Genomic DNA, 21,155 nt, shown 5'->3' on the forward strand with positions numbered 1-21,155 from the left:
CAAAGAGGGCTGAAAGTAACATTTGTGAGAAGGCCCCCACTGTGGTACGCGGAACAACTAGTAGAGCGCTACGGCAACGTGTCGCCTTCAAGCTCATATGGATTAGGTATAGGTAGCCACTCGAGCCGTACAGCAGTCAATCTTGTACAGCTGACAGGAGACATATTCATCCTGGATGATGAGTACATCGCACCAATCCCTCTACTCTGGACGCCATAAGACTTGTTGGCAAACAATTACTCTCTGTAGATACAGAACACGCAATACGCGGTATAAATGCTCGAACTTCCGGGAGACGCAGTACGATGGTAACCCCATTGTTGCAGATAAACAGAGGACTACAAGGAGTCCTTCTCCACACTAAAAAGCCGCCCCGAGAAAAGGACTGGAGTGATTCGGTCCTCGAGAGTCGAAAGCTTATGCTACTTCTTCAAATGAGATATCAATGTACCAAATGCTTCCATCATTGAGTTCCGCAACGACGTGCTTCTCTGAGGGTGACTGTTCAGCCACGAACTTGATCATTCTGATTTCAGCGTGGATAAGTCTGTGTAAATGGTAGATCTATCAAATGTCTGATGATTGTGTCGATGACCACGTTGGGTATCATTGAATGGGGTTTGACACAGTCCCATGTATGGATGATGTAAGATCACCTTGTGTACATCGTCGAATGAGGGATTATCCTGATCCACAAGCGAGTCCTCCATCCGTATGGGATCCATTCTTGGAGGACTTTAGATCTATGCTTTGATTGAAGTATGGAAGAAACACGCGCCCAAAAGCATAAGATGACCTCCAAATCGATGCTGTCGGTGATAAGATATCGCCGACCGTTTTTTCCATAACGGCTTCATCGGACTTTTCCCCTTTGTGGCGCTTTCAATTCTCCACTCATTATTCTCCTTCCCTCTTCCATAGTTGCTGGCTCGCACACACCGTACCACGCTTCGCACAATCCCACTGTAGCAGGTCACACCACCACACACTCACTCACACTCACACCTCACAGTATCGTTGGACAGGGTTCAGACCCATTTTGAGGTTTTCATCGTTGCAGTAGCTTGTACAGTCTTACTTTAACCATCAAGTTTGTGAGTCAGCCCATCGTACCATCAATACTCCTTATTGCTATCACTGACATCTCATCGTCCTTGCGTAGAATCACACGACAAAATGGCCCCTTCCAAGAATGCTGGTAAGGGTGAGTTATAACGGCGCCTCTACAATTCCGATTCCTTCAGATGTTTCAGCGGAGCAGTCAAGGATAGTTTGAGAAGGATTGGAGTGCAGGACCGTTGGGAGATAGAGACGGAGGGGGATGTGGACGTGAATGTCGGAATAGCACGAGGACATACGGACGTCTGGGATGGACAATCTATGGGAGTTGGTCATGCGTGGTGATGGAGGAAGGAGAGAGCAAGGCCAACAGAGGATAGGAGGAGGAGAGCGACCACTAGTTGGCGATTTCAGTGATGGGTAGTCATCCGAGCTTTGTCCATGCTGAAAGGCTGGACAGGGTTGTGAGAAGATTTACTTGGACCTCTCGGCGCAGAGTGGTTGTTATTGTTGTTCGAAGGGGTTGATTGGGGACTTGCTTCCGTACAGGATTATCGTACATCGTGCTGACTATGTTGTCTCGTCTCTCTCTCTAGCCGCGGCCAAGCCCCAAGATGCCAAGGCCAAGTCTGCCAAAAAGGCTGCCTTGAAGGGCACTGCTTCCCACTCTGTCCGAAAGGTCCGAACCTCTGTCACCTTCCACCGACCCAACACCCTCCGACTCCCCCGTGCTCCTCGATACCCCCGAAAGTCCGTTCCTCACCTCCCCCGAATGGACCAATTCAGGACCATCCAACACCCTCTCAACACCGAGTCTGCCATGAAGAAGATTGAGGAGCACAACACCCTTGTTTTCATCGTTGACCTCAAGGCCAACAAGAGGAACATCAAGGATGCCGTCAAGAAGCTTTACGATGTCGAGGCCGCCAAGGTCAACACCCTTATCCGGTGAGTAACAATAATGGATTAAAGTGAAAGAAACGTTCGCTGACATGGTTTTTTTTTGTGATTCTCAGACCGGACGGAAAGAAGAAGGCTTACGTTCGATTGACCGCTGACTTCGACGCTCTTGAGGTTGCCAACAAGGTGAGTCAACCGCAAAGCATAATCTCAGACATGGTTGCTAACTCTTCCTTCTCTCGACTTGTAGATCGGCTTCATCTAATCGGTGGATTCGGCTTGTTAGAAATCCTTTCTCAGACTTTTACGGCGCAGTGAACGTGTCGGGGAGTAGGGGAAAGGCTGTATTTTGGCGTCATGCATGGCTTCAACGACTCGTGGGGTGTTCGTGTGAACAAGTAGCAAATTGAGTCGAGAGCTGGTGCCAGTTAGACTGACATCAGGATACGTCGGGTTGGCATGATTGTTTATGAGGTGGAATGAGAGCTTCGTGTGGATACTTGCATGGTACTAACACGCAATACAAGTCGTTCAAATATATAAATTGTTTACTAGCGTCAAGCGTCGACTCGTATCAACATTGCTCAGACTCAAACCTCCGCCTGGAACTCGAACCATCTCTCCCGTTCGCCCTTTTTCACCTCGCCATGTAGCTCGTCCAAGACCAACACATCCCGCTCTACGAAAGTCGTCTTCCCATCCTCTCTGACCAGAATGACAGTAGCTGTTCGAGTACCGTAGCCTCTTGCTTTGTTATTGGGTGATTCCCCAGGTACGATGAGATGAGGTACAGTGGTTGTTGTGGACAAGTCGCCAGCTTCAGTGATGGGCGCTTGGTGGCTGCGGGTACGGGAGATACACGTAGGTCAGCTTCACGTACAGCAACGAAAGGAACTTGACGAGATGGCATAAGAGGTCGTTGGGTAGCTACACGGAAGTCAAAACGTCAGGAAGCACGACGTACCCTAGGACCCCGAACATCCTCTCCACCAACGCCTTCTCATCCCCTCTTCCATCAACGTCTGCCCACTCTTTTAATGTCTGCGCCATCCTCTTCTCTCCCTCTATGACCTTGGGCCACGGCTCATACATTGGTGAGTTTGATATCCCAAAACATTGCGCCGTAATACCGACTGGTTGCGAAGCCCCATCGGCCCCGGAAGCGGAAGTGGAAGTGGAATCAGGAACACGTAGCTCTGTAAAACTCGGCTTTGGTCGATTGGTCAGATAACCAACTTCCGCTTCTTCTCCTTTTTTGCCAAGAGAAAATAGGAGGAGGTTGAACCCTTCGTATTCTCCAGCAGTAGGGAGGTGGGAAGTGAGATATTCATGAACACCAACACCGACGGAGACGCCCGCGGTTGGAGAAGGGAGTAAGAATTGTTTAAGGAGAAGACCTCTTGATGGTGGATTCGGGGATGGTTTGAGGGGCGGTGTGGGTGGTGTGAGACGGACGTTTGTTCTATCAGTGAGAATACAGTTAGTTGCCCAGTCCTTTTATCTGGACGGTGAGATATGAGTAGACAAGTTAGGACCAAAGGACCGAAGGTGATATGGTGGATATGATATCAGAATAGACAGGTCTGGGCGAATCGCCTAGATGATGGACGTAGAATGGTGACAATCAAAGCACCACTCACAGCAGACCGACCCGGAGATCCTGCGTGATACCCAACCACGTCCCACCTTCCTGCTTCCCCCTATCCAGACCTGACAACACCGAGCCTTTGGGCTTGCCCTCGACTTGTGTCCCACCCCTATCGCCATCGGTTGACCGATTTTCCGCCTCGCCACCTGGAGTGAAGTCGTGCCATTGGGCAGGAAGAGTGGGTCTATCTAGGAATTCGTCCCTGTTCGAAGCTAGAACACTGCGATGATGGAATCAGTATTTTCCTTGTCGTGCGTATACGGGGCGAGAGGAAGGGAATGTGGAGGTGGTGGACGAGATAGAGGGGTGATGTATACGTACAGCTTGTACCCTGGAAGAGTGAGAGTGAAGAATGCGATACACATGATGACTTGTGTTTGTACTATACGAGTGGTGTTGCGAGAATGCGAGTCCGGTTGTTGTTCGAAAGAACCGTTATTGCAGAACTGGATGTCCGAAGCAAAGATGAGATGGTATGGGAGTGGCGAGGCTCGTGCTATATATGGTGATGTTGGCTCTGACGATACATTTCGTGCAGATCTCGAGAAGCAAGCAGCACGAAGGACGAAGACGATTGCAGATCAAAGATCAAAGGATCATCGTGACAATCCGTCTTAGAGATGCTGGACTGAATAAGCTGGTCGGATCACAGATTTGCGCTTCAAATGCGATGTTAGCGGACACTATACACGGGCTATGCTTTCGTTCTGTCGAGAAGCGGTAGTCTGTAACGAGACGAGAACCGGAGCCTGAAGAAGTTTGATGATGGTGCGATGCGATGCGAAGGTAAGATATGGTGCAGCATGTGGAAGTTCGAAATGAAAGTTACGGATGTACCTCATTGCCGGAAGTTCGGATCTCATCCCGAGGAAATCAGTCTTCCATACAATATGGTATGATGACCGTACCGAAGCGATCCTAGGGGTAACGATGGGATACATTCGAATGCATGACTGTCAGACTATGGATACACTAATTTTTTCGATCTTCTCCTCTCGTCACTTAAATCGAAGAGGGCGAAGCAACGGTCGCTCCTCCATCCGGAGCAATAAACTGACCATTGACGCTAAGAACACCAGATCCTATCAGTCATCATCTCCACATAGGGCACCAAGGTGAAGGTCGGAACTCACAAGACACCTGCATAACTTGCCAGATATAGAGTAGCAGCTGCCATATCGGTTTCGGAACCTGGTCGACCGGCAGGGAGCGATTTACCCTTTTGAGTGTCGGAGAGATCATTTTTGTGTGAGTCCGGGTCAGAGTCGCCTGCCGTCATTTCAGATGGGAAGATTCCGGGCTACGTTTTAGGGGAACATTATCTTATCAGCGCGGGAAGCAATCTTTAGAGGTCGGTCAACGTACAGCAATCTGGTTGACTCGAATCTTGAGAGGTAAGAACTCTTGTGCCAATACCTTGCTCATCTGCGTCAAGTCGAATGTGTGTCAGTCAAAGTTCATTGCACTGCCAACACGCGCTAATCGTCTAGTGGTTAGGATGGCTCCCTTCCAAGATTTATGCCGAGTTCTTCTCGGATAATCAGAATAGGAGTCGGCCGGTGTTCGATCCACCGTTGGCGCATTAAATGAATGGCAAGGAACCGCGCGCTCCAGCACATAATGTCGTCGTCACTCACCTGTACGACGGCAGCTTTGCTGGCTGCGTATGCGAATTGACCTCCTGAGGCAGACTTCAGCAACCCCGAGATCGAGGAGGTGTTGATCACCTGCGAAGCATAATTTTTTGTGGATTTTGCTCCAGCGCTCAGAAGGGGGATGAAAGCAGATGCGACGAACTGGAATCATTCAACACAAAGTCAGCTTCGTCATAGCATCACGCAGAGCTTTAAGGTTGGTGCAAGGGGCAATCGAACTCGTTCTCATGGAGTTGAGACATGCTGGCATGGGTACGCACGTAATAAGCCACCAAGTTGGTGTTCAAGATATCATTCCATTCTCCAAATTCGCTCTTCAGCAACTGCTGAGAGAACTGCTTCGGGTCGTCCTTCTTCACGTCCTCATAGCCTTCTCTCGAACCTTCACCGGCGATACCGGCGTTGTTGAACCTATATCAAGTCAACGAGAACTCGTTAATATCAAGACCACAGATCGAGGGCATGTGAGCACTTGACTTACAACACGTTGATACCTTCTGGGGATTGTTTCTCAATTTCCGCTACGACTTTTGCAATTCCATCTTTAGAAGAGATATCACCTGCAACTCTGTGACGTACAGTACATATCATCAGCATCGATTATACTCTGAGATGGGGGTGACATACGGAATGATCTTCCCCTTTGATTGTCCATCTCCTCCGTACTTTTTGGCAACGTCTTTCAACTTCTCTTCGTTTCGCGACACGATGTATACGTTTGCACCGTTCTCGACCATAGCGAGCGTTTGCATGAGACCGATACCCGTTCCACCCCCTATATCACACGAAGATCAGCTGTATATTCACTTCAAGTTATCTTATTTCGTAATAGAATTTGGAGGATAGATCGCGAGCGGTGGAAAGACATACCTGTTACAACAGCTGTAAGACCTTTACAGGAGAACAGCTCTGCAGCTTTAAGATGCGAATGGTCTGACATCGTCGAGTAGTTTGTTTTTCTATTGCTTTGAGTCAAAGATAACTTGAATCGAGGTTGAACTAGCAATGGAATAGTAGTGTTGTACGAATAAGCTGATTGTCGGATGAGGGGAACAATCGACGTTCTTCTTATACTCGTGCGGAAAGACATGATATTGTGATCCGAGGGGAATCTAGGCTTCTTTCATTCACTCGGTGCAAGCCCCTATATGATGTCAGGACTACTGCTACTACTCCTCGTATGGTGCATGCATATGTAGTATGAATTTGGTGAATGTGATGTCATGCCTCGTCGTTCTAGCGGTGACTCACAAAGGTGATCATTCAAAGTGGAGGTTGGAATACGGTACGATCGGGAACTCACCTCGTCTCTCGTACGTAGTCGGGCTCATTTCGCCAGGGGGTGGACGGATCCATGGCGTTCAACGGAATCCGAAATACCCTTCTAAGAACATGCTTGGTGTTGCTCGTGTCGTAGACCTTCCCACATGTACAGACAATGATACATCTACTCCCATTCTACCATCACTCATTGTCGTCCCGGACTTTCCATTTCAACGCATCCAAAGTCGCTGTGGCATCCACTGCAGAACTGTGACCCAAATCGGAAGTCCGATCCTGGATAAAGTACCCCAACTTCTCCTTTACACTGCGAACAAACAAGCGATTGTCAGCTTTAGTCCCAAGGTTTTGAGCTATACTAGCTTACATGTCTCGGAGCGCACGTCGATACGGTGGACCTTTGTCATGAGGGAAGACCTGAGAGCGCTAATCAGCCCCGTCTCTCGAGCTATGCAGCTATGCGGGCGCTCCACTCACAATGGCAGTATCAATGACGCGGTCATGTAGCAATCTCAGCGCCCTCAGATCGTTCTCAAGACTGAGAGGTTATTTGTCACCAATCGTCCACGACATTCCAGGGACGACTCACCCGTGTCCCACTAGGATAGTCTGCGGACCGATAAACATACACGCAGCTGCTCGAACGGCATTGATATCCATTACGGCCGCTTCCAGCTGACCAGGGTATATACCAGAGAAGCGAGAGTTCAAGTCTCTATCCAAAAAGCAAGTCGTCAGCTTGACCGTCCTCATTTTCACATTCCGGGGTAGAAAACTGATGCCTACAAAATTGGCACTCTCTGACGGACGAGCTCGTCGAGCAGTATCCCGCCATTCTCATCGACTATGGTTACTCTTCCCAAGGATGATCCAGCGGTGGTGTCTGGACATATACGTGTTGTCAGCCACACAACATTCCAAGCGATAGACCTGTGTGCACTCACAGATCATCTCACAATCCATTCCCACCACTTCTACCCCTTCTCCCACTTCCAAACCTTTCGCCTCCTCCACACATTGTTTCACAGTCTTGAACCCGACCCGCTTGGCCAATGCCTTATCCTCATCTCCGTCGCTGAAAACGTGAATCCCTTCTTCACATCCTTGTTCTCCCCTCTCTCGACCACAACACGAATAGATCCATTTCCGCCTTCCTTCAACTCTTTCCGGTGCAGTCTTCCCATAATGATAATGACATTCTCCAAATCTGCCATCAAGATTCTTTGACGAAACCACAAATGGGATCTTACATCGATTACAAGTCTGCGTTGTCCCTTCAGCATCGGGTTCATTCCCCGTCCGGTCTGGAGAAGTGAGACTTCCATCTCGCGGATCGGGATATCGCCATTTCTCAAAGTCGGGAAGGGGAAGACAGTACTTGTCAATTCGGGATCTTGTTAGACGAGAGGCTTTCTCCTTCTCCGCAGCCTCAGTGGCGAGTCTAGACTCTCTTAGAGTCCCGATAGATGGGTGTGGGATCGTATCGGGAGGTTTCCGTCGCGAGACAGAGACAGCAGCGTGGTGAATGGCTGTTTTATATGCTCGGATCGTAGTGGAAGAGGATGAAATTTCGGACTCTTGCGTAAGAGCGTTTTGATGAGCCAACTCCGGAGCGAGGTGAAGGATTTGGGCGTACTAGACTAGGACGTCAGCGAAAAGTACTTTGCGATGGAATCGAGTCAATGACTTACAAGTTTCGAGAATTGGGTATAAAGCGTTCCCACTGTCATGTCTGTCAGTACTTTGCTTCATCAGGTATATGTCGGTTCACTTACGAGCTTTCTGTCGGTCAGTTCTTGGGTGAGGTGAGGCCTGGATAGAAAATGGTAGACTGGGCGGTTGTCCATGTTCGTTAGGCCGTTGACGAATCACCGGCGCAGACTATTCGAACGGATCAGCGTCACTGAATCCAAGCAAGGAGTAGCAGATCTACGCACCTTGGTTTCAGGTTTGGAAGGTGCGGTCGTAGGGATAGCAGGTTTCCCCGCCGTTCCTACCGTTGACGCTGGTCTCGCTCCGTCCTTCTTGATCATCTGTGAGAGTTTCTTCACAGTCGCTTTCCTCGCCTCGTCTTCCTCTTCATCTCCGTTCTGGTTGGCCTTTCTCTTGTTAGGTTCTCTGATCGAAGATGGGATTTCTACATTCGTTCGCTTCGTGACCGGCTGTTGTGGTAATTTTGATGACGAAGCTTGAGCGTGAGAGAAGAAACATCTCATACGACCACATGTCGGATCTGGACATTTAGCATCGGCGAACAGGCCGAGACTGGAGAACATCTCGAGTAGACGCCTCGTTGAGTTCGAAAATGGTACGTGATAGGTAATCAAGGTGGAAACATAACACCAATAGACGGTGAGATGTTGCACAACTTGTAAACACAACTCTGTTGCGGAGGAACCTCCACTTCGTCAATGACAAAGTCTGTCTTGATTTCCGACTTTTTGCCTTTCTATCTCTCTCGCTTCTCTGCACCACCAAGACAACAACCGCACGCACGATGTCTGCTCTTCGAAGCTCGCGAGTATCTCTGAGAGACATCACGAGGTTGCTCAGATCGGTCTCTGGCCAGGGCAGAACGACCAGTATCCCTGCTCTGACTGTTCGATTCCAATCGACCTCGACACCTACTTCTCCTTCCTCCGATATTCCTGCAGTTGTCCCTTCACAAAATGAGCTCACACGTATCATCCGAGATACTATCAAAGTGAGCTTCCCATCCTAGACATGCTCTGACGTATATGATGTATAAGCTGACGCACATCGTTCAGGCTACAGGACCTATCCCCGTTTCTCGATATATGCAGTTCTGTCTCTCTCATCCTGTCCATGGGTACTACTCCAAAGGAGATGTATTCGGTCAAAAGGGAGACTTCATAACTTCTCCCGAGATCAGCCAAATCTTCGGCGAGGTGCGCACTATCTCAACTCGCCATCCCAGATTGTCGTAGTTTAAAGCTGATATATGATGTGATCACTCTTGTTAGCTTGTAGCAATCTGGTTCTTGACCCGATGGACGGAGGCTGACTCTCCTACACGAGTTCGGATCGTCGAATTGGGACCTGGAAGAGGGACGTTGATGGACGATATCCTCAGAGTGAGTATTGAGATCGGACAGTCTAAATCATCAACTGACTCGCTGTTGTCCTAGACCCTGTTCAACTTCCCGGGAATAGCAGCTTCGATCCGATCTGTTCACTTGGTCGAGAATAGCGAGGCTATGCGAGGTATACAATCGGACAGATTGTCATCAAGAGTGGAAGGGAAGGATATAGATCTGAATTGGTACACGGGTGTCAATGAAATACCAGAATGTGAGTCCTGATTCTAGATCAATCAGATGTGTGACCTTCCGAGAAGACGTGAAAGGCGAAATATGATGGCGAGCTATGGTGCAGACTGAACTGACATGACGACAATTGTAAAAGCACCCGATGAATTCACACTTTTCGTCGCCCATGAATTCTTCGACGCTATGCCTATCAATGTCTTTGAAAAGACTGACATGGGATGGAGAGAAGTCCAAGTTGACACCGATTCAGCCTACTCTCCAGGGTACGTGTATCCTTCTCCTTGTGTCTCAAGATCATACGTGCTGACACCTCGCTCATCGTAGCTTGCCAACCTCCGCCTCATCATCCGGACTCCGACTTTCCATATCCCGGTCTACGACACCTCTCTCCACAATCCTCCCTACCACTTCTCCGCGTTTCGCCAACTTGCCAGTCGGATCACGTATCGAGATCGCCCAAGATTCATGGAAGATCATGAGACATGTTGGACAACTCTTGTCCGGATCGAGTGAGAAGGGGAAGGCGAAGGCAAAAGGAGGGTGTGGGTTGGTTATTGATTATGGAGCAGATAGGGCTTTCGGTGGCAGTTTCAGAGTAAGTGTGGTGGTGACTGACCTCTGTTTCGGTGGGAAGATTAGAAAGCAGTGGCGTGGAAAGGATGCCAGTTGCAGGACTAGTGGACTTTGAGCTTGAGCTGATGGTTGGTGGATTACCCGTAGGCTTTCCAAAATCATAAACTCGCGGACGTGTTCGATGATCCTGGAAACGCCGATCTGACGGCCAATGTCGATTTCGCCTACTTGAGGGAGTCTTTGACCGGTACAGGTATGTGTTCCCTTGCTCTCCAGTAAACATATACACTGCTGAACAGTCCTGCCTGAACACTCGACCTTTCATACAATGACGATATCTTGCTGACTGACTCCTTATATGTTACAGCAACACCCCTCGGTCCCATCTCTCAATCTCATTTCCTCCTCTCGCTAGGTCTTCAACCTCGACTCCGCAAACTGCTCGAAACTGCCCCTCCAGAACGTAAAGAGTTACTCTCACAAGGTGCTCAACGTTTGATAGACACTTTGGGTATGGGTTCGCAGTACCAAGTGATGGGAGTAGTGAGCGGAACAGATGAGTTGAAAGAGGAGATTTATCCGTTCCCGCTCGCCTCAAAGCCTGTTAGTAGGGTATTGAAGCCGTAGTGGAGTTAGATAGGTGTATGTACATGGGTATTGTGTACACTACGAAATGGTATACAGTTCAATGCAGTGTATATCATCGTCGATGTCCCCTCTCTTCCAAACGAGACCTTCTTCCGTCTCTCATGGTTGCTCACACCAATGTTCGGTGGATGCGATCACTCTACCCCTCCAGATCCTTTAGTCTCTTTTCTAATCCTGCTAATCGCCCTTCCACCGCGTCCCAATTCTTCTTGATCCCTTGCACAGCATCCCCAAGTCCACTCTGCACGACCCCGACAACCTCTTGTAATTCCCTCACTTCCTCTGTGCCCCTCTTATCTCTCCCTTGGAGCTTTCTCAGTCCTTCGGCAATATCACTAGCTTCAGCATGTAACCCTGATAAACTTCGTAATCTTGCCAACAAAGGGGGGATGATAGGTAACAGCGGATCCAAACGAGGAAGGAGGGAGAAGAGCGATTGGAGTGAATTGTATTCTTGTACAGTCAACGTCAGGTCGGTAGGAGCTTTCTCTTGTCCTCCAGGAACGCCGGCGGTAGGACCACCGGCGGCGTTGAGGCCAGGTCGTCGGGAAGCTGAAGCGGCACGATCGAGATCTACCAAGAGGAGTTTGACACGTCGGGAGATCGCATCGAGGTGTCGGGGTTGGGTTAAAAGCGCGAGGAGATGATCATGTTTGTTCAATGTCGATATGACTGGGGCTGATGACGACTAAACGAGACGCCAGTCAGCATTCTGCATCTGATGAGACGTGGCTGACCGTGAAGTAATCCAAGCGTTCAAAGACTATTTGTGCTTGTTTAGCCAACTCACTTGATCTAAACCATCACCTATAGGTCCGAGCACACTCTCCAACAAAGCTAATCGCTTGTCCAGCTCTGACAAGCTTGCACTGGCTTCATCACCCTGCCGTTGCACAGACGAAGCGAGATCTCCACCATTCACACGGTCGCTAGACTCTCTGTGTGTTTGTCCCCTTTCCGCTGAGACTAGCCTATCTAACCTATTGGCCCATTCTCCACCTCCCCCGGAAGGTATTGCACCATTCCCCTCCTTCTCTTCCAATCCATCAATGTCAACAATGTCCAACCTCTCTCTCAATCCCGCCAGCTCTGAAACGACATCTACTGCCCTCCTCTCTGGTAACACAGATCTCCGCTTCCCCTCCGTAGGTTGAGATGGTCCAGCCGTGGTGGTAGAAGACGGATTGGTGCTGGCGAGCTCCGCTTCGACCTCTGCTAGTTCCGCTTTCAGTCGACGTAATCTCGCAGCTGTCGATTCGCGAGGTAAGGAAGGAGATGGGTCATCGGATTCGCTCGATGAAGAGGAGGTAGAAGCGTGTCGTGAGAGTGGGGGTAGACGAGGTCTGAACGACAGATTTGACGGGTCTTTAAGTAGGGTGGGAGGAAATAAGATCAGCAAGCGAGCTCAAACGATTCACTTCTCAATGAGCGGTCGTCGTGTGGAGTAAGGGGAACGCTGAGACAAGAGTGTACGTACCTGGCCGTCTAACACCTCGTCCAAATACTCTTTCAGCTTTTCTTCTCGAAGGTAATCCATTCGAATCGATAGCTTCTGAGGTCGGTTTTGAAGGGATCAAATCATCCTCATCTAGGCCATTATCGTTCTGGATCGTTGGCGGGAACCGTCAGCATTAGAATTTGACTCCTTAGGGCCGGCCGAATAGTATAGGAATGGAAGCTCACAGGTTTGAGAAGCGTCTCTGGTTCGTCGGTCGTCTCAAATACGTCTGGGGCGGTGTCCTGTGAAATATGGTCAATTCGCTTCGACAAGTGTAGGATAGCGATAAGAGGGAACTTGAAAGGGTTTTCGACAGTTTGTTTTCACAGGAGAGATTGAACGCACGATATCTGGCAGACCACGGTACTTGCTCGTCATGATGCTTGAGAATGGTGGTCAATGTTCAAGCTGATGCAAGTATGCTATGTTCAGGATTTATTGTTGTTGAGCAAGGACGTGCATTGACTTTACGCGTCGAACGGTACTTGAATTACGTAAGCTGGTCAGAACGCAGCCCGGTGGAGGATGACCACCTACCTATTGCAACGATTCGACTGTTCTCTTCCCTTCCTTCCACATCTTGAAAACACAACACGAGAATTCTAACAGCGTGTCTGCAAGAAGACATATTCATTGACCTAGTGAGATGGTCAAATCAACATGTAAGCTACCTCGTACTCTGTTGCTCCAAGCTTACCACCGTTAATTACTTTAGACCCATTCGTCAAAGTCAGCTTCTCGAAGCCGCGCTCAGTGGCACCTGGTACCCTGATAAAGAACCTCAAATGGGAGAGCTTGTCAGTATCAGCTACAACAGACTCTTGTTCCATCGGACGAGTGCTTCCAGCTGATAGCCTACATTGGTACATAGCTCGAAAGGGACTATTCAGATTGATCCCGATGCTTCCGCCCCTTCCATCCTTATTGAAATCAAGCAGGGTCCTTGTATCTTGGTGAGGATAACAAGCAGCTTGTAAAGGGTCTTGGGGGAAGCTGGTTCCGATACTAATTGCCAGATCTTCTGCACAGCTGTCCCGGACGTTTACGCCCCTCAATACTTTCCCTGTGTCCAACAAGCCGTTCAGGAAGATCACCTACACAGCGAAACAGGCAGCATTCCGATATGATTTGCCTAATACAAGCCTAAATGCCGAAGAAAAGGTATGTTTCTACCCTTGCATCAAAAATAACATAAGTGCTTCCTTCTGCCGTCGGCAATGGGGCCTCGACAGCAAGGTATCAAGCTAACATCGTCCCAGAGCCAAGAACCATTCCAGATATCATTCGATAGTACCGCCACCCTAGCATCCCTCATTGAAGCACTGCGATCATGCTTCATCATCCAGCCGATGGGAGAAGGCAAAATTTCTGGCGTGAGATCGATCTTACCGACTCCCTCTCAGCTCGGATCGAATAATGCTCGTATCAAGACTCTCTCGGTTACGCAGTCCAAGAACAACGCTCAAAAACAAGCAAGCTCGCCAGCGGAGGACGCTGCTCCGCCAAAGAAAAAGGCTCCGGACCTCACCGCATCTACCCCAACTGGAGAATCGCAACAATCTGTCACAGTCGTTCATCGATCGCAGCAGACTTCCTCGCGCATATCACCTGCGAGCGACAATCAGGCTACCGACGACTCTACGAGTGACCTGAAACGAGCATTGCTAAGAGGGTTTAAGCCACTTCCTACAGCTACGGAGAGCGCTAATAAGACCGCTCGGGAGGATGTGAGCAGGAAGGACATTGGTAACAAGGTCCAGCAATCTGCAAGTTTGACGGGCCAACATGGAATTGTACACGGCGGAACCATATTCGAACCTTCCGAAAGTCTACCGAGAACCCAGCAATCGTCACCTCGCGATCCGATAAACTCCGTTGCAGGAGACTTCGGCATGACCCAATCACAGCTGCTAGTCGTGGAATCGCAAATCCAGGGCGAATCGCAGCTCGAATTGGAACCGACCTTGTCGAATCGTACCCAAGCAGAGAATCCAGCGCCTCAACGAGTTTCCAACATCATGGATTTGATCACCTTCTCGCCAATCCCGACTGGTCAAAACCTGGTGCAGCTGGGACCACAGACTCGAGGTGAAACACCAGCTTCGAGACAACTCAACGACACGTCGAGCGGGTCATATGTGACAGCAGTCGAGACACTAGAGCAATATCCCCCTTTAATGACTGATGAAGCTCAACGCGCTCGGGATCACGCGAAGAAGCAAGAAGATGATTTGGAGCTTGAAGATGAGGCTACGAGTCTGCGAGAAATGGCAAGTCCCAGCCAGTCGAGTACTGATCCTACATGAACTAACCGTTCAATAACCAACTTATGGAAAAAAGGGTCATATAGGCGCTTCACATCCGAATGCCTTGTTACTGACGCTGAACGATCATGCGCAAGAAAGACCCGTTACTCTCCCTTACGGAAGAGGAATTCATGACCTCCATCCTCAAGACCTCAAGAAAATAGTAGAAGATGTACTGATGGAGAACGGATTCCAGACCTTAGTAATTGACCTACTGAAATGCTCGTTGACGACCAACTGATGAATATCTCGTTCATAGTGCGTTAATGTTGGCGAGATACTTGCTACTCAACTAATGGAACAACGCCGCCCGTACTACTATCCTAATCCACAAGTATCCTACGAGTCCCAGCAACGGCCCTCTCAAGACGCAGCTCGATATACTCACTACGACCATTCCCTGTATCAACAAGATACAAGGTATCTCGAGGTGGAACACGGTTCTCAACAATACCACGAGCAAGAATACTACGCACGATATTACTCACCCGAATCTTACGAACGGTCGGGGAAGAGAAGAAGAATAGACGGAGGGGATGGACAAGGGTGGGAGGGTTTTGAGGCAGAATATGATGATCTGGACGACGAGGATGGGAAATAAAGTGGGCCAAAACGGTAGCGGTTTAGAGGCAGGGGATAGCAAGTGAGCGCTACGGTACCGCGAGCAGGTCGCCAATGATCAAGCGTGTTGTCCATAATAGGAGTGTTGTATGCATCATGTTATTACAACAAGTTGATTCTATAGGAATGTTATGTACTCTGTCATTCCCGCCAAATACGTATGATAATGCACTCCTTCCCCCACGACGCAACCCACGATGCAGTTTCGGGCAATTCACCCCATTTTCTCCTCATCTCCTATCGCGCTCATGCTGGCGATGCCGTTCGTCGCGAGACCGTGGTGAGCGAGACCTTGTAGGCGAGTCTCGTTGCCTACCGTCGTCATTCCTTCGCCGTCTTCTATCTCTGTCATTGTCGGCGCTGCTTCCTCGATCTTCCTTCTTGTTCCTATCATGTTTACTATCATCCCTTCCATTCCGTTTCTCGTTTCCGTCTACGCGCTTCCCTCCATCTTCACTCTTACTACCATGTCTCTCTCCGTGCTGCTTGTCCTCCAAAGACGGCTTCCAAACCAGTTTGGCAACACATTTCGGACACAATCTAACTTTCACCAAAGCCTCTTTCCTCTCCCCGGCTTCTGCATAAACAAAAGGCAATTCGAAGCTTTTCAATGCTGGCATCTCCTTGTTCTTGGTGCTAGTGGTGGATGGTCCAGGAGTAGGTGTAGAAGTAGCCGATTCGGATTCTGATCCTCCGAACCCGAACCCGAATCCACGGAATCTTATCCCGGGCGTTCTTTCCATCTCTCCACCTCCACCGTGTGGGTCAGACAAAGGTTGGTGATATTTACATCGTAATGAGGCGCAGGTATCTTCGCCTATGCCGTTAACGACTTCTGGGGCTGTACGCCATCGTAATGCGAGTTGTTTCGATTTGTAGTGTTTCAGGTCGATCTGCAGGGAGGAGCGAAGCGAAAGCGAGGATTAGTACTAGCTTCATTCAGATCCGAGGACGTAAGATGGCTGCCTTCCTCTCGTCTGCACGCAGGCTTCCCCCACTGACTGGCTCTTCTCCTCGTCGTCTCTTCTGCTCGCATTCGCTCGCAGACTCGATCACTCACCAATGCAAACTCTTTGAACAACTTCGACTCGTACGCTCTTGCCACCCTCTCTTCCCAACTGACTCGTGTCGGTTCCTCATCATCCCTTATAAACCTATGATTCTCTTTAACGACATCCCATTCTGACCTCTTTCTCTTTTCCAGCTCGGATAGTATAGCAGCTGGATTACTATATGTCGCAAGGAGGGTTTCGCGTTGATGTGCTGTAAGGGAATGGGAGTTGGGTCGGAGTCGAAGACCGACTGGAAGGTCTGAAGAAGAGGACGAGGAAGAGGAGAGGGTTGGCGGACCAGAGAGGAGTTTGCCTCCTGGAGCGGTCTTCCAGCTCATCTTTAGCTGTCTGACTGGAGCCGAGAGTCACCGATAGTCCTAGATTGTGTGTACTTGATAGGAATGCAATAGCTGGACTGGACATTTGAGCTTTATTATTGCCATACACTGGAATACACAACGGAAGAGTGATAGCCGATAATACGGAAGCAAGCATGACGTGGGATTTGTTTTGTAACTTGAGCCGTTGCCACTCAAGCTCAATTGATCCCGTCGCGTGGTCTGCGTTTGTGAGATTTTTGGAGCAGAAGATTATTTTGATCATTGCAAGCAACGAGCGCTGTTAATACATCTTGTTAAGCTACACCACTCTTCACAAGCTACAACTAACGAACAGCACAAAATGGGACGATTAAGAAGATCCAGGTGAGTCCGGCCGCACACATCCTCTTATCTCACATATGTCATCCAATCCTCCCTACCTCGTCCATGTTTACTATTCCTTCAATTCTCTCTTATTGTGTCTCTATGTCAGACCCCCATTCCCTTTCCTCTGTTGTACATCCCACTGACATACACCTCCATCCTTGTCATCGCACCTCAGAACCCACCACGCCCGTCGTGATGTCCATCGAACAGCTCGTACACGAGTACGTGTGAAGGATCTCGACCAAATCGAGATCGACTTGCGACCTGGAAACCGGGCAAAGCTCGAACGACAAGAGATTGATGCGGACAAACCTGGATTGGGTCAGCATGTGAGTGTTTTCCTACTACCACCCTGATCAAACTTGTCCCCAAGACCATCCAGCTTCGTTTTGTGGGTTCTTTGCCCGGTGGAGTAAGCTTATATTTTGGTGTTCTTAGTACTGCGTTGAATGTGCTAAATACTACGAGACCGAGCTCGCCCTTGGTACTCATCGTAAGAGCAAAGTGCACCGGTGAGTTGCTTTTCTACATTCGACCACTATCTTCTTCTCCCTTATTTATTCTTCCCTGAACTCCTCTCCTTCCGTGTTCTTGTCATTTCACTTCGACGACAATGCCAATATTGACCCTTGACTGGTCACTTAGACGACGAATGAAGGAGCTCAAGGAACCCGCTTACACCCTCGGCGAGGCCGAGCGAGCAGCCGGTCTTGGTGTTGATAACAAACAGCGTGGAGTGGAGGAAGTTGTCAAGCAGATGGAAGGGATGACAAGCGTTGGAGAGGTGGCAGCTGTCCCTGCTACTGCTGCTGTTGCTACCGCGCCTGCACCTGCGAAGGAGCAAGTGCATATGAGGACACGGTCTCAGGTCGCCAAGTAAACCCGGACTGCGATTATAGCCGTATTGAGAGAAGAGGAGGAGGGAGGATGATTGTTGTATATTAGATGTGATTGATACCCCTTGTCCCATGACTTATGAGCCTCTTCACGCACAGTCCGACACATCACCTCACCCTGACCATACAACACCGACGGACTCTGTTATTCGGAGTTGATTGACCTTGGTCATTGCAGCTGATGCTCGTACAGCTGTCACATTGCCTAATGTAGCTAACGTTTCCCACAACATAACAATCATATACACACGCACGGACACACAACACGCCACAACCCCGAAACGAGCCCAACGTTCATAATCCTTCGATCATCATCACAAACGGGGCGCTGTGCCATACTCACGGTCCTTTGAGCAGCTGTCTATCTACAAGCCACAACCCCCTAATCACATCCATCCTTTTATGATATTGTTAACTCAACCTCTCTTTCCTCATTTCCACGAACTGATTCGTACTAATACTGGTCATATGGGCTGATGGTGACCTATCCGGTGACCCAACGAAATAACAACAACAACAATGAGGCAGCCTTGAGGTTAATCCCGATCATGATCGATCAATCGATCAATCACGCCTCATTGTTACTGCGTTGTCATATCGAACCAATCACCCTCCTTTTCCTTTTCTTCATTCGGTATTAAGTGAGATGTGATCCGATAACTCATCAGACTGTGTAAACAATCTCTGTAGTGTAGTGCATCAATCGGATTTATCTCCATCATCAAGCAGGAAAGAAAACTTTCCTTTTATTCTCTTACATTCTGCCTTTGTTTATACCATGTATCGATCGAGATCCTCACCATTTACACTTATACTGTGATCACTGACCTGACATTTCACAAACTGAATTGATAAGAGTTAATTGATTGATTGATTGATTGACAGAACACTACGCTCTCGCCACTCAGCTACAATACCCTTTGGTTGTCAGGTAAGTGCTACCGTGACTTATCCGTTCGAGAACCTTCAAAACCATCAGAGATCCATCCTTTCCACCAACCGGCAGGAGAAAGAAAGAAGTTCGCAATAGTAGCTTCGCTGTACCAGCTTAGCCCGCTGTATTCTGTATGAACTACAATCCCTTCCATCACCACCCACACGAATGGGCGAATAACCAGCCGTTGACAACTCAGTGTCATAAGTAGTCACCCTGACCGATGACAACTCCCTTGCAGCTGATTGTCTTCCTTCGTGCACCCTACCCCCGAATTAACATTCGTTGCTCGATGTCATATTACGACCTCAACGCATTCATCGCCCCTCCCTCACCCCCACTTTCGAAAGCTGAACAAGAACGGATCCCCGCTCTCGCTCAACAGTCATATATTATTCTCGCAGAGGAGTTTGGAGGTGTGAGTGTGAACCCTGCGTCCAAGTTTGAACGCTTCCAAAGTGTTTGAGCTGATCTCTGATTTCTGATCTCTGATCTCTGGTCCCTAACTTCATGAAATGGTCATTATCGCTTATCCATTCCTTCTTGCTCTTATCGATCCTTGTTGAATACTACTCCTGCAATATTTCATCCACCACTCCCCGCCTCGTTCCGATTTCTAGTCCATGACCCTCGGCGAATTCGCTGCCGAACTACGGGATCTCAACCTCCGTTCATCCGTCATTGACGATATCATCACTTATATGAGCACGAACGGATGGGCTCATACCTGGAAGAATGAGGAAGATGACGATACGTGGATCAGTGTAGCAGAGCAGTAGTCACCAATATCGAGTCATTTCAGCTGGTAGGGTTAGGCCAGAAGGAAATAATCGGAAGACGGTATGAACGAGATTAGGACCATTTATTTTTGGGTAACTTATACTGTACATTTTAATCGTAAACGGTCTGCTTTTATACACGGATGGATTATCATTGAAAGGGAAGGAATGGGTAGGCAGACCCGTGCTGTACTATTCAGTACTCAGGTACCGGCGCTCGACATCACGTCGCAAGCGTCCAATCCGGATGGCGCATGTTATAAGCATTCTCGAGTGTCATATCATGCATAACTCGTGATACTATAAACAACTAAGAGACATTCGTTAATCTTCTTTCCCTCTCCTGTCGTTTCTGCATCGATCGCTTAAGAGGAAGCTGTATGAAAAAAAAAACCGATCAGCGCAGAAGGTGATTGTGGAGGATGAGAAGCCAACTCACGCTTGTTGATGTCCATCTGTGCTTCTCCCTTATCGTGTTGCATGTTACCGGAAGCTTGTTGAGTCTTGTCGCCTGTGATAGCGCCGACGATGGAGTCTTTCTTGCCTTCGATCCGGTCTCCAACGCTAGAGTAGACTGATCGTCAGCATAGGGAATGGTACAGCTCACTGAAGCAATCTAGGCGACGACGAATGTGAAGGTGGCCAGGATAGAATGCGGTACGACAGAACAGAAAGGAGGGGAGGAATCCAGTCAAAGGGTGGCAACAACAAGAGAAAGGCAAGTATGAAGAGACCGAGCAAGGAAAAGACGGAGAGAGAATACAGGCAAAGTGGAAATGAAAATGGTTGGATCCAAATGATCAATTGAAGGACAGACCGCACTCACCCCTCGACGTAACCTTGCGCCTTGGCAGCTGTGATCTCTGCCTCTCCCGCATCATGTTGCTTCTGACCCTCGGTGGTCCAGGTCGAAGGCTCGGTGGAGCCACCGACGGCAGCGTAACCTTGTTCGATAGTTTGACCGACGAGAACCTTGGCAGAGCCGAGGAGGGAGTTGATCTGTGATGATAGCGCGTGTTAGCTGATGTTATAGGATGAGGGAAAGCGGAAGCTAGGTCGAGAGAAGGATGGGAGTTGACGTGGGGTGGAAGAGGGGGGAACACGTACCTGACCGTTGGTCTTGGATGGCTCGTTGGTGTCTGACATTGTTGTTGTGTGTTGGTTGTTGGTATGAGTGGTTGTGTGTACGTTTGTTGAGTGGCAAATTGTTGAAGAGAGGAAAACAAAGGTAAGATGCGACACGTTACTGTTGACGTTTATATATCTACCACCTCGTGGATGTCACTCCCTCACTCTCTCGTTGAACAT

The 21,155-nt window shown here is 49.0% G+C and overlaps 11 protein-coding genes across 11 annotated transcripts; 5 read left to right on the plus strand and 6 right to left on the minus strand.

Moving 5' to 3' along the window:
- Nucleotides 1-1,176: 1,176 nt before the first annotated feature.
- CI109_102654 (60S ribosomal protein uL23) lies at nucleotides 1,177-2,224 on the plus strand (the record flags this gene model as incomplete). Its single annotated transcript, XM_032006371.1, has 4 exons — nucleotides 1,177-1,204; nucleotides 1,656-2,007; nucleotides 2,076-2,145; nucleotides 2,210-2,224. The coding sequence occupies 4 exons, from the start codon at nucleotides 1,177-1,179 to the stop codon at nucleotides 2,222-2,224; spliced, it is 465 nt and encodes a 154-aa protein (XP_031859392.1).
- Nucleotides 2,225-2,549: 325 nt separating this feature from the next.
- Nucleotides 2,550-3,972, minus strand: CI109_102655 (uncharacterized protein; the record flags this gene model as incomplete). Its single annotated transcript, XM_032006372.1, has 4 exons — nucleotides 2,550-2,799; nucleotides 2,924-3,421; nucleotides 3,600-3,827; nucleotides 3,929-3,972. The coding sequence occupies 4 exons, from the start codon at nucleotides 3,970-3,972 to the stop codon at nucleotides 2,550-2,552; spliced, it is 1,020 nt and encodes a 339-aa protein (XP_031859393.1).
- Nucleotides 3,973-4,609: 637 nt separating this feature from the next.
- CI109_102656 (uncharacterized protein) lies at nucleotides 4,610-6,202 on the minus strand (the record flags this gene model as incomplete). Its single annotated transcript, XM_032006373.1, has 8 exons — nucleotides 4,610-4,673; nucleotides 4,741-4,907; nucleotides 4,973-5,032; nucleotides 5,245-5,403; nucleotides 5,523-5,673; nucleotides 5,744-5,830; nucleotides 5,890-6,037; nucleotides 6,133-6,202. The coding sequence occupies 8 exons, from the start codon at nucleotides 6,200-6,202 to the stop codon at nucleotides 4,610-4,612; spliced, it is 906 nt and encodes a 301-aa protein (XP_031859394.1).
- Nucleotides 6,203-6,726: 524 nt separating this feature from the next.
- On the minus strand, nucleotides 6,727-8,819 carry CI109_102657 (uncharacterized protein; the record flags this gene model as incomplete). Its single annotated transcript, XM_032006374.1, has 9 exons — nucleotides 6,727-6,850; nucleotides 6,911-6,960; nucleotides 7,021-7,081; nucleotides 7,133-7,258; nucleotides 7,330-7,426; nucleotides 7,488-8,178; nucleotides 8,235-8,266; nucleotides 8,319-8,424; nucleotides 8,481-8,819. The coding sequence occupies 9 exons, from the start codon at nucleotides 8,817-8,819 to the stop codon at nucleotides 6,727-6,729; spliced, it is 1,626 nt and encodes a 541-aa protein (XP_031859395.1).
- A 221-nt stretch (nucleotides 8,820-9,040) lies between these two features.
- On the plus strand, nucleotides 9,041-11,033 carry CI109_102658 (uncharacterized protein; the record flags this gene model as incomplete). Its single annotated transcript, XM_032006375.1, has 8 exons — nucleotides 9,041-9,247; nucleotides 9,312-9,452; nucleotides 9,528-9,638; nucleotides 9,693-9,855; nucleotides 9,970-10,096; nucleotides 10,158-10,428; nucleotides 10,554-10,659; nucleotides 10,774-11,033. The coding sequence occupies 8 exons, from the start codon at nucleotides 9,041-9,043 to the stop codon at nucleotides 11,031-11,033; spliced, it is 1,386 nt and encodes a 461-aa protein (XP_031859396.1).
- Nucleotides 11,034-11,193: 160 nt separating this feature from the next.
- On the minus strand, nucleotides 11,194-12,930 carry CI109_102659 (uncharacterized protein; the record flags this gene model as incomplete). Its single annotated transcript, XM_032006376.1, has 5 exons — nucleotides 11,194-11,742; nucleotides 11,845-12,419; nucleotides 12,532-12,658; nucleotides 12,738-12,794; nucleotides 12,898-12,930. The coding sequence occupies 5 exons, from the start codon at nucleotides 12,928-12,930 to the stop codon at nucleotides 11,194-11,196; spliced, it is 1,341 nt and encodes a 446-aa protein (XP_031859397.1).
- Nucleotides 12,931-13,198: 268 nt separating this feature from the next.
- Nucleotides 13,199-15,459, plus strand: CI109_102660 (uncharacterized protein; the record flags this gene model as incomplete). Its single annotated transcript, XM_032006377.1, has 7 exons — nucleotides 13,199-13,214; nucleotides 13,268-13,349; nucleotides 13,424-13,505; nucleotides 13,582-13,713; nucleotides 13,812-14,841; nucleotides 14,903-15,060; nucleotides 15,118-15,459. The coding sequence occupies 7 exons, from the start codon at nucleotides 13,199-13,201 to the stop codon at nucleotides 15,457-15,459; spliced, it is 1,842 nt and encodes a 613-aa protein (XP_031859398.1).
- Nucleotides 15,460-15,709: 250 nt separating this feature from the next.
- Nucleotides 15,710-16,869, minus strand: CI109_102661 (uncharacterized protein; the record flags this gene model as incomplete). The annotated part of the gene is made up of 2 exons (XM_065967172.1): nucleotides 15,710-16,372; nucleotides 16,540-16,869. The coding sequence occupies 2 exons, from the start codon at nucleotides 16,867-16,869 to the stop codon at nucleotides 15,710-15,712; spliced, it is 993 nt and encodes a 330-aa protein (XP_065823244.1).
- Nucleotides 16,870-17,212: 343 nt separating this feature from the next.
- CI109_102662 (uncharacterized protein) lies at nucleotides 17,213-18,118 on the plus strand (the record flags this gene model as incomplete). Its single annotated transcript, XM_032006379.1, has 4 exons — nucleotides 17,213-17,235; nucleotides 17,414-17,567; nucleotides 17,677-17,750; nucleotides 17,884-18,118. The coding sequence occupies 4 exons, from the start codon at nucleotides 17,213-17,215 to the stop codon at nucleotides 18,116-18,118; spliced, it is 486 nt and encodes a 161-aa protein (XP_031859400.1).
- Nucleotides 18,119-19,291: 1,173 nt separating this feature from the next.
- CI109_102663 (uncharacterized protein) lies at nucleotides 19,292-19,847 on the plus strand (the record flags this gene model as incomplete). Its single annotated transcript, XM_032006380.2, has 2 exons — nucleotides 19,292-19,486; nucleotides 19,689-19,847. 2 exons carry the CDS (start codon nucleotides 19,292-19,294, stop codon nucleotides 19,845-19,847), a joined length of 354 nt encoding a protein of 117 aa, XP_031859401.2.
- Nucleotides 19,848-20,212: 365 nt separating this feature from the next.
- Nucleotides 20,213-20,993, minus strand: CI109_102664 (uncharacterized protein; the record flags this gene model as incomplete). The annotated part of the gene is made up of 4 exons (XM_032006381.1): nucleotides 20,213-20,223; nucleotides 20,287-20,411; nucleotides 20,674-20,846; nucleotides 20,955-20,993. The coding sequence occupies 4 exons, from the start codon at nucleotides 20,991-20,993 to the stop codon at nucleotides 20,213-20,215; spliced, it is 348 nt and encodes a 115-aa protein (XP_031859402.1).
- Nucleotides 20,994-21,155: the final 162 nt, after the last annotated feature.

This window comes from Kwoniella shandongensis, chromosome 4 (genome assembly GCF_008629635.2).
Source record: "Kwoniella shandongensis chromosome 4, complete sequence".
Taxonomy (NCBI): Eukaryota; Fungi; Basidiomycota; class Tremellomycetes; order Tremellales; family Cryptococcaceae; genus Kwoniella; species Kwoniella shandongensis.